Below are 10557 nucleotides of genomic sequence, written 5' to 3' on the forward strand. Positions count from 1 at the left end.
AATTATAAGACTTTGTCAGCTTTCTTGTTTATATGGTACTAAAGTCCTACACGATTTAAATGAGTCCCTGACCTCTCCCAACAGCAATAACAGGAGTACTTTGCACTCATACAGCACCTTTCATCTCGGAGCGCTTCTGACACATGAATTTTCATTACATCCCTGTGAGACACAGGTAGGCGTCTAGGCACACTTCAAAGGCAGGGGAACTGTGCCACAGAAAGGTTACGCAACTTGGCCCAAATCCCCGGGGAACAGCTGGGAATGTGAACTCTCCCATTGCTTGTTCTGAACGTCCAGACAATAACACTTACCCCAAAAATGAGCTTCATAAAGCATTAATCAAAATGTTTAACCCCCTACTAAGTTTGCAAATGGCATGAGCAGACGATAAGCTCACTAATTCTTTTTGATACATTATTCATGACTTGTTCTGCTTTTCTGGCAACACTTTTTTCCTTAAGAAAAACAAAACCAAAACCCATTCAAATACAAGAAAAAAAGTTTGTTTTTCAAGCAATTATTGCAAAATAATTTGGAATCCAAAACATTTAGCACCTCCTTTACTGCTCCCCTGTTTGATCCCAACCACTACACTGCACAGGACCTCTGGCAATTTCTCGGCAGGACCGGAGCACCCAAGTGACCTCAGGAGAAAGCGGCAGCAGGACTCTGCTTGCTCCGATCCAGTTTCCAAGGACCTGCGAGCTGCTGAACAACATTATGTCTGCATACCAGTTATGCTGTCAAATAAAACTGCCCAACCAACAGCTAGTGACAGCAATTGAAACTAATGATTCAGAGGCCGGCCATATGATAGCTAAAAAGGAAAAAAAAAAAACCTCTCCTACTATTCCCGTTGACAATTAAGGGACTACTGCAGACAGGCCCTGAGTTCAAAATATTACTCTCCTCCTGGCCTTTGCCACCCCGTGAGCAGCAGACAGAGTTACCAGCCACATCTGAAAATTGTATTTAATGCTGCCTTAAGGCTGACTGTGCTGCTGAGAAAGTTAGTGAACTAATGTGCACATCAGTTTTCCCCCTTTATAATAAGGCTAATGCAATGTACACTTACATTACAAATCGTACCACCACAATAAACGTGAGCAGCTCTGAAACTGTGTCAAAAGGAAAACTGATGTGGGTGGTGACAGATTTTTGAGCGCACATAGTAAAGGTGGTATGGTATTGTCTGAGGTTGTGCTGCACTCCATCGCACGGGAGCCGTTCTTTTTTTTTTATTATTTATGTTTATTTTTATGACAGGACAAGGGGTAATGGGTTCAAGCTGAAGGAGGGTCAATTTAGATTAGAGGTTGGAAAGAAATTCTTTACTGTGAGGGTGGTGAGGCACTGGAACAGGTTGCCCGGAGAAGCTGTGGCTGCCCCCTCCCTGGAAGTGTTCAAGGCCAGGTTGGATGGGGCTTTGGGCAACCTGGTCTAGTGGAGGGTGTCCCTGCCCATGGCAGGGGGGTTGGAACTAGATGATCTTTGAGGTCCCTTCCAACCCAAACCATTCTATGATTCTATGATTCTGTGATTTATTTCCAAGCAAGTACATCCAGCAACATTTTTCATGGGAGCTGGCATTTTTAATGCAAACTCTGCTCTCCAACAGATGAGCTCTAAATAAAACACTAATTATTGTGACTCTCGAGATAAGATGTTGAGAGTTGAATGCTCTCACCAGCAGAATGAAAGGGAGAATTTCTCTCCTGGTGGTAAGTGTTAAGCTCTTGGGATGAAAATGCTCTGTTGTGTGTATTTGTGTGTGTGTGCATATACCTAGAGAAAAATAAATAAACAGATGCATGCACACGCATACACTCACACACATATACACATGTATTTGTGTGAAGAAAAAATGTTGAGTCAAAATATTTGGGATTATTTTCCCAAAGGCCTTACTCTAAGAAGAAAATTTCATAAAGGCTATGTAGTACTGTAAATAAATTGTAAGGGAAATGGGTTGCAGAAGGAAATCATGGAAATAGGTTAAAATGGTTTATTTCTCTAATCTTCTAGCATCAGGACTACCTTTTTTTAGTGGGGAAAAAAATTCAGATATTAGATTTTATGAGGTGAACAGATGAGGTTAGCTGACTAGATTGGAATAAATCTGTGAGATAGATAGCCTTGTCCTAAAAGCATTACGGGATTAGGGTCCAAGGGTCAACAGGAGGCTTTTCACTGGCTGCAGCGGTTCTGGAAGTGAGTGTCGGAGCTGAGCTTGTCAGTTCTTATGAGCACTGCTCCAGCATTTCTTACTTCCTACAAACTAAGCAGAGTTGTCATAGAAAACACCTCATATGGGGCAACGGTGACACTCATAAACTCTGTTCTGCAAATATTGTCTAGCCTTACTGTAAATTTCCCTTAAACTAGCAAGAAATCTAGAGACAGCCACATACCAAGGATCTGGCAGTTTCCTAGTGATGTTTGCTATTTAATAAAACCACTCAACACCCAGAAAAGCCTCTCAAGGTAAAAAAAAAAAAAAAAAAAAAAAAGTGAGATTCTCTTTGTTTCTCAGTTTTCAGTCTCAGGTACCTAATAGTATTAGGTTTTGTTAAAAAGGCTCTGCTTTGAACACTCTGCTTCCAAATACTCTTCCTGCTTGAAAGAGCAACATATAAATAAGACGCATCAAAAGGGTTTATGACTGACAGCATTTCTTAAATATGTCTTCTTCCCTGGTCAGGCAAGGTCAGTTCTCTTCCTAGTTTTTTACAGTCCTCTCTTACTTCTGACCTATAGTTCTCCTGTCTCTTTTACAGTGTTGTCCAGAGCTGGTAACATTACTTCATGCAAATTTTACTTCCTTTATCATTCCTAGAAATCTTTTTTATCTGCAGCATACATTCACAGAAGGAGGTACGGCAGCCTTTTCAGAGCTATCTGTTGGCACACCCATTCTTTTACATTGCTTCCATTCAGTCCTGTTATTAAAATTATTACAATTTTGGAGAGCAGAAAGGTGACTGGCTCAGGAAGTCAATAAATTTTCAGCAACACAAGTCCAACAATAACACTCTACAAGTGTAAAAAATAGCTTCCTGTATTATATACAGGAAAATAAAATCTCTGTCCTTTTGTCTGTAAGAGGATCTTTTCAGACTTGGAGTAACTTTGTCTCTGCCTTGGTTTCCTGATTTCAATGTAGGTAAGCCTCCCACTAGGCTGGTACAAAAAGCATCTTTCAGGTTCCCATTCCCGAGCTGGGGTTTTCTGCAGGAGTCTCCTTGCTCACTAGATTTCTCCCTTTTCGTTAAGCACCTCCCCAGGCTGCCCTCTGAGACAGGGGATAACCCCAACTCTCCTGGAGGGCCAATCCTATGACTTGTTTATCACATAAAACACATTTTCTGAGATATTTTGTCCCTAACACTGTCAAAGGTGGTTCGATAAGTGCTTACATGTATCACCCACATGTTAACATCCCTCCCATGTCACTGGTACGAGGCCAGACAGAAGGCCTCTCACTTATAAAATTGTAGTATCTTGTTTGCTAATTTTTGAAATCCTAGTCTAGAGCACACTGAAGTCAAGGGGAAGTTTTTTATGGGCTGACATGGATTTTGAATCAAGCTGACCTTGTATGAAGCAAACTGTATACACGCACCTGTTATACTCAGTTTGCTTTCAATTTAACTTCTGTATGTTATTAATCTGACACAGTTATTAGCATTTAAATCACCTTTTCCCTTCCCATTTCTATCTTTAGTTTTTCCCTTTTTCCCCTCCTGAGTATGATTTATAGAAGACTGACTTAGCAGGAAAGTATGTAGTTGTTAGACAAGGATGGAATTTCATTTTTTAGTATCACAGCTTATTTAAATTTCAAGGACTAGGAAGCAAAACACAATTAACACAGCCATGACAAACATACGATTAGTGTTAGCTATTTTTTCCCACTGCGATATTTTTCCTTTCGTTTTCTTCTTTACAAACAGGTGAAAGTACCCACTAATTTTCTGGTATCTTTGCTCAAGAAGCATGACAGCAAGTGCCTATTCTGCTTAGAAAACAAGAGCTTCTCAGCAAAACGGAGTGACTTAGGACAAAGATAAAAGCTATTTGAGATGCAATACTTAGTGTGGCTGCCCAGTTTAACACTTTTGAGCAAGTATTAGTGTATACCGTCCTACTAAAAATGAACGACAGGCCCTATATAGTGCAGCCTGACACAAAACCATAGCCTTACCTGTCATAAATACTGAAACAAGAGAGCAGAGATTTCCCTGCACCACAGTGCTGTGTCAAACCAGCACCCTGCGTGGAAAGCTCAGGTGAAGGAGGAGTGGGTACATCAAGCACAAAACACGGTTTTAGTGCAAACGCAGCAAGCGGGGGATTAGGAGGATGAAGCAGGAGGGCTGCGGGTAAGGGAGACCGACGGCGAGTCAGGGGACACCGGGGCGTTTTCTTAGTGCCCAGGGCAGGGGACAGCCTTAGGTCACCAACACCGCCAGGGAATTTCAGCAGGGCTATAGTGCACAGATGCGTTCACGGCTGAAGTATGGTGCCAGCAGCTCCTCCCGCTGTGCTCCCATCTTTCCAGGCTTCTGCCCTGTGGCCACCACCGCGGACTCCCGGCTCACAAAACACCGGCGGGGGAAGGGGCGCAGCTACAGGCTCACCTGCCCGGAGCCGCGCCGGGAAGCCGCCCCCTCACCGAGGGGATGCGGAGCGGCTCCCCGCCGGGCTGCCGCCCTCTTCCCGGGATGCCGCGGCGGGGGCTGCCGGCGGTGGGGCGGGGGGGGGGGGGGCCGCACCGCTGCGGCAGCGGTAGCGGCAGCACCGCGGGGTGGAGGTGGGGGGGGGGTGGGGGGGGGGGACGGGACCGGCGCCCCTCGGCAGTGGCCGGTGGGGGCGGGCGCCGGCAGCCGGGCCTCCCTCCCCGCGCCGCGCTCCAGCACGCCGGGTCCCCGGGCTGAGCCGGCCGCCGCCGCCGGGCTTGCTGTCTCCGCCGCCGAGCTGCGCTGCACTGCGCTAGGGGCTGCTGCACCTGAGCAGCCGTGTCAGCGGGGGGAAATAAACCCAAAACCAGCCCCCGGCGAAGGCATTATGTAATTTCAGATTATATAATCCTAAAATACAAGGGGAAAAAAACAAAACAAAACAAAACCACTCAAAACCCGCCGTCTCTCCCCGCGCAGCTAGCGGGGTGCGGAGCAGCCCGTGCGCTCGGGCCGCCGCCGGGGCACGCAGGGCTGCACCGGCCGCCCGCCGCACCCAACGGCGCAGGGGCCGCCGTCCCCGCCCGCCGCGATGCGCCGAGGGAGGACGGCGGGGCCCGGCACGGCACGGCCCGGCACAGCTCGGCCCGCCTCCCCTTCCCTTCCCTTCCCGCGAAGGCGCCGAGCCCCGCCGTCACGGCCCTGCGGGAGGTCGGGTGGGCGAGGGTCGCCCCTGTGGGAGGCGCTGCCTTACCTGCTCCCCGAAGTCGATGGCGATGTTGGTGATGCCGAGAGGGACCAGGAACCGGATCAGGGGCCAGTAGTTAGTGAGCGCTGGAAATTTCACCATAGTCCCAGCTGTGCGGTGACCCCCAGCGCATCTGCCGCGGCAGGAGACGGCGCGGGAGGACGGCGGGGGGGAAGGATGAAAGGGCAAAGGAGGAGGGTGCGTGCGTGTCCCTGTGCGTGTGCCGAGCGGAGAGGGGGGGGATAAGGGCGAGGGAGAGGAGCAGCGGAGCCCCCTAAAAATAAAGCAGCTGGGGGAGCGGGCGGGGGCCGGTCCCTCCCTGCCCGGCGCGGCTCGGCCCTGGCGGGTGCTGGCTGGGCGGCGGGGCGCGCTGTGCTGCCGCCTTAGCAGGAGACCCGAGAGATCAAGTCCATCCCCGCCGCCCTCCTCCCACACAACAATGATCCGCCGCCGCCGCTGCCGCCGCCGCCGCTGCCGGAAAAAAAAAGAGGAGGGACACCGCCGCCAGCCACTCGTGCGGGCAGCGCTGCCATCCTCGGGGCGCGGGGGCCAGGGGAAGGGCCGGGCCGGGGCCTCCCCCCCCCCCGCCTGACGCTCGCCGGCGGCGGGGCGACGGCCGCGGCGCCGCGCAGGAAAACACCGCCCTCCTCCCCGCCGCCGCTGCCGCGGGGCCGGCGCAGGCCGCGGGGCCGCGGTGCGGGGCCGGGCGCCGCCGCCGCCGCCGGAGGTCCCTGTGCGGGTCGGCGAGGCGCGGTGAGGGTCCGGCGGCGGTGCGAGGCCGGCAGCGGTGCGGCTGGGCGCCGCTCCCCGGCGCGGGCTGCCGGAGCACGTGGGTTTGACACACGCTCGGCAGACGGGCCGGCTGGCGGCGGGGGAAAGAGCGGCACCGAGCGGCTCCTCCTGACGCCGGAGCGGCCGCGCTGCGCCCCCCGCCAGCGGCGGCGGCGGCGGCGAGGCCGAGGGGCAGCGGCCGGGCCGGGCCTGGCACCTGTCCGAAATCCCCCACCCTGCCGCTGGGTCCGTCTGGGCGCAGTGGGGATCCCCCCGTCTGCGTGGTCCTCGCCCTCCTCACGCAGCCGGGGGCAGAGGAGGGCTTTTCCAGGGCTTCGGGCCTCGTGAAGGGACGCTTGGGGAAGTGCGGGGAAGGTGGGGGTCCTTAACGAGCCTCCCTGACAAACGGAGAGGCTCTGTCAGCGTAAAAGGGGTGGAGGAAAGAAGACAAAGCGAACCCCTTCTGAACGCCTTGTGGAAGTTTCTCAACGTTTTCAAACTCACAGGGATTTCGGGGTTTCGTTGTAATGGAGTTTCTCTGGGGCATTTAGGTTTGTGGTGTCACCTTCACCTTGCCACCTTCAAGGAGGGTTGGCAAATATTTCGGGAAGGTGTAATCCCTGTGAGGAATCAAATGTCTGTATCTGATCCTCACAGTGGTGAGTGGCCAGTGGAGGAAGTGGTGGACAGCCTTCCTCGCCCAAAAACTCCTGTACTAAAGTGCTCCTGTAACCAAGAGCCATTCCACATATTTTGGAGAGTCAACAGGAGGTGAGCTCTGAAAATCCATGACAGGCAGATGACAGGCTGTGGGGTGGGGTTGGAGCGGGACAGTCCCCGGTTCCCGGGGTGACTTGGCAAAGTCAGCCTGAGCTGTCGCTGGAGGTTTTTTCCCTCCTACAGCTGGAGTTTGTCTCACCTAGCAGCCCTTACGCTGGTACAGACTTCTCGTACGTTCACAGGAGGAAACTGAAAATGCTTACGAGTGATATGAGAATGCGAACCTGCCTTTGCCCTGTACATCACTTGAAAGGCCACGGGCATGGTGTCCTGGGGATGATGGAGCAGTGCAAAGCAGGAGAGGACAATAAACTGAGAAGAGGGGAGCAGGAATTGTTTCTGATTGTGTCTTTGAATTAACAGCACCAAATCGTCATCATCGTAAGGAAGATCATCTTCCCTTGGTAAACTGTATGCCTCTGAAGTGGAGATCCAGAGCTCAGGGCCCTAGCACAACTCATCAGTGTGAGTGCTGTCTGGTTATCTGTCAGGCTGGTGCTGGAGAGCACAAAGTGTCTCGTTTTCCAAAGAAAACCGAATGGGAAGGTCTGCTGTAGGTATGCATCTAATCGTCTCCAGATGGTCCAGTGGTTGGTCCATCAGACAGCTTCAAACCACGTCCATGATGAGGAACATTCAGTCTCCAACCAACCACACTGAAGTTGGACTTAAATAGAAACTCTCATGTAGATGCAGGGATCTTAGCACCAGCTGCCTTCTTTTACTTGTTTGCTTGCATTGAGCTGGATTACTTGCCAGTTTAGACACAGCCTGTGTGTATGCTTACGTGTGAGTTGTAGAAGATCTGCACAGTAGGTCAGTTTCTTTGAAGCAAGTCTCGTGGCTTTTGAAGACAAGGCTGGATATATTTCAAAGCCTTGTTAATTCATTATTAAATTCTGTCTTCCTGAGATTGTATTTGGTTTTAGATAGCTGTATTGCCAGTAATTTCTTCCTGATAAGACTAGATTTTATTGGGAGTGGTCATTCCTCCTTGCCATGGGTCTGAGAACAATGTATAGCTGAAATTACAGAATCATAGAATGGTTTGGGTTGGAAGCAACCTTAAAGATCATCTAGTTCCAACCCCCCTGCCATGGGCAGGGACACCCTCCACTAGACCAGGTTGCCCAAAGCCCCATCCAACCTGGTCTTAAACACTTCCAGGGATGGGGCATCCGCAACTTCTCTGGGCAGATGGAAGAATATTGTTTATAGCTCCATAATTTTACATATTTTCTCAGTAAAGTGGCCCTAGTTTGTTTCAGTTCAGATTATTTTTTTTAGGGAAAAGAAACGTTTAGTGCTGTTCTTGAGTCAGAGAAAAGTAAAGGGGAGGCCCCAAAGCCACTTGTAAATATATGATTTTAACTTGCCCTTTGAAATTTTCAGGTGAGCTGATGTTTGAGGACTACCTCCTCTCATTCCTGGCAAAAACAAACAAGCCACCACAAAATTAAAGCTTCTTGAATCAAAACATTTGGACACTGAGCGTGTGGCTCACAGTGCTAACTATAAAGCATACATAGTGATTAATTACTTTGTCACAAAATTATGTTCAGTCCTGCAAATACTGAGACACCTGAGTAGTTTAATGGAGTATAAGAGAAGCATATCCATTTGGGGGTTTGTTATGTGTTCATAAGGTAGTTGATACTTTTTAACTCCAGAAGCTAATGAATCAGGCCCCTTACATCTGTAATTAATTTCCATCTGATTGGTTTCTTGAGAGCTCTGATTAACTTTTTATCTTCCTGCTGCCCAAAGCAATGGTACATTTTTATTTTAAGAATAGTTTATGTTTTACTTTCTAACATACACTGGAATGTCCTGGGCAAATATTAACCTAACTGATGCTCTCTTGGGTCCTGCATATTGAAATCATTAAACTCATTTAATATACTGTTAGGCTATGTTTTAGGTTTGTCTGTCTGCTTCCCATTCATGTCTTCTATTTATGGGATGAATGTAGTTCTTGTGTGCTCATTCAGCCCAGGTCATATTTTCTCCTCGAGTTCATTACAGAAACAAAATTGTGTTTGGAACCAAAGAACAAGGATGGTTTCTCACATCTTGAAGTCAGTAGTTGCTCAGCTGATGAGCTGAGGAAATAGGTCATTTTAGCTGTGTTGGACAAAAAGCAGTGATTAGTAATCATTTCCTTTCTGGCATATTTTCTGTTATGCTACATTTCTTACTCATATACCAAACACTGTCTGTTTGTTTAATGGAAGAAAAAAGACACAGAGAGGACAGCAAGAAATAATGAGACATCATCTCTCTGCTTTTGATAGAAGAATGATCTGGTCCAGGAGTATTGTGGATGGAGGCATCGCACTAGAGATGGAAGTCCATATGGATCAAGTACAGTGCTGTAATGTTCCTCTGCCATATAGTACAGTATAAATGATGAAATGTATCGGAAAACTCCCTTGTGCGTGGTAGCAAAATGTGTTTGTAATTGTTGCTTAAGCAACGGGGGTCAAAGTCTGAAGGTGTCCCCAGTAGCAGATCGTATCAGGGCAGTGCATGTTAGCACTCCTGCAGTCAGAAATCCAACATGCAGATCAGCACATGAGCTTTAATGTGTGTTAGAGTCCCAGCCCTCTCCTGAACTTAAAGCAGGCTCCTCACCACAACTACAAGGTGGGAATCTTGAGAGGACCCTGTTATGCTATTGCCTTGCTTCAGAAAGATGCCTCTATTTCCTTGTTGAGGTTGGTGCTATGACCTAGTGAAGAAAACAAGTCTTGGTTGGTTGGGTTTTTTTAATCGCTGTGCTTGGTCTTTCCATCCCCAGTTTCACCCCTGCTTTTTGGAGCTACTGGCTCTTTTCCAAACCTTATCTTCTACCTAGGATTTTTTTTTTCCCCCTTATACTCTAGCGATTGGGAAGCACTCATTGTATAAGAAATTCAAACTAGCAGATATCAAAATTTATGAGCCAGTCACTCTGTAAGGGACAAGTGAACAGGGTTTCCCGGGCTACAGAATGGCCAATGATTTTGGTCTCTGAATGTCCTTGGGCTGGATGAGATTAAATGACAACTGTCTTTTCCTGTCTGTTACCGACAATGTGGAAGGACATCTCAACAGTCATATTCTGCTTCTGAGTTATTCCTCCCCCTCCAACATCTGCCTCTTGCAGACACAACTTTTAAGTTGCAGCTGAGTCTGATGCATATTTCCAGCTCTTTATACAACAATAATTAAAACAATAAGATTGCCATTTGAAAATGTTGTCAAACTATGACTGAATGTTACTGCAGGAACGCTCAGAATGTGGGTCTTGTGCACTTAGTGGAAAAATAAGCATTCATATTTTGTATTGAGGAATAAAAAGCAAAAATCATCTACGTACTAGTTCTTTTAGGGAACTGGCCAGACATAAAGCTCAGTTTTAAGGAATCTTCATGACCTAGCTGAATGTCCCCTTCTTCCTCTGGGACCCCAGTTCTGCAGAAAGCCTGTTCCATGGGCCTAGGAAAAAAGTACACGCAGCCCCTTCTTTTCCTGCAGGGCAAATGAGAGCTGTACACACAAAATTTTCTCTTCCTAGGTGTAAACTAAGCCTAC

General features: G+C 48.7%; 1 protein-coding gene across 1 annotated transcript in view; it reads right to left on the minus strand.

Annotated features, from left to right (window-relative positions):
* ANKH (ANKH inorganic pyrophosphate transport regulator) overlaps positions 1 to 5570 on the minus strand; it is a 100935-nt gene extending 95365 nt beyond the window's left edge. The window contains exon 1 of the mRNA XM_075744837.1: positions 5437 to 5570. Within this exon, the coding sequence (XP_075600952.1) occupies positions 5437 to 5532 (96 nt within the window). The 5' untranslated portion in view covers positions 5533 to 5570. The remainder of the gene's footprint in view (positions 1 to 5436) is intronic.
* Positions 5571 to 10557: the final 4987 nt, after the last annotated feature.

This window comes from Balearica regulorum, chromosome 2 (assembly GCF_011004875.1).
Source record: "Balearica regulorum gibbericeps isolate bBalReg1 chromosome 2, bBalReg1.pri, whole genome shotgun sequence".
NCBI lineage: Eukaryota > Metazoa > Chordata > Aves > Gruiformes > Gruidae > Balearica > Balearica regulorum.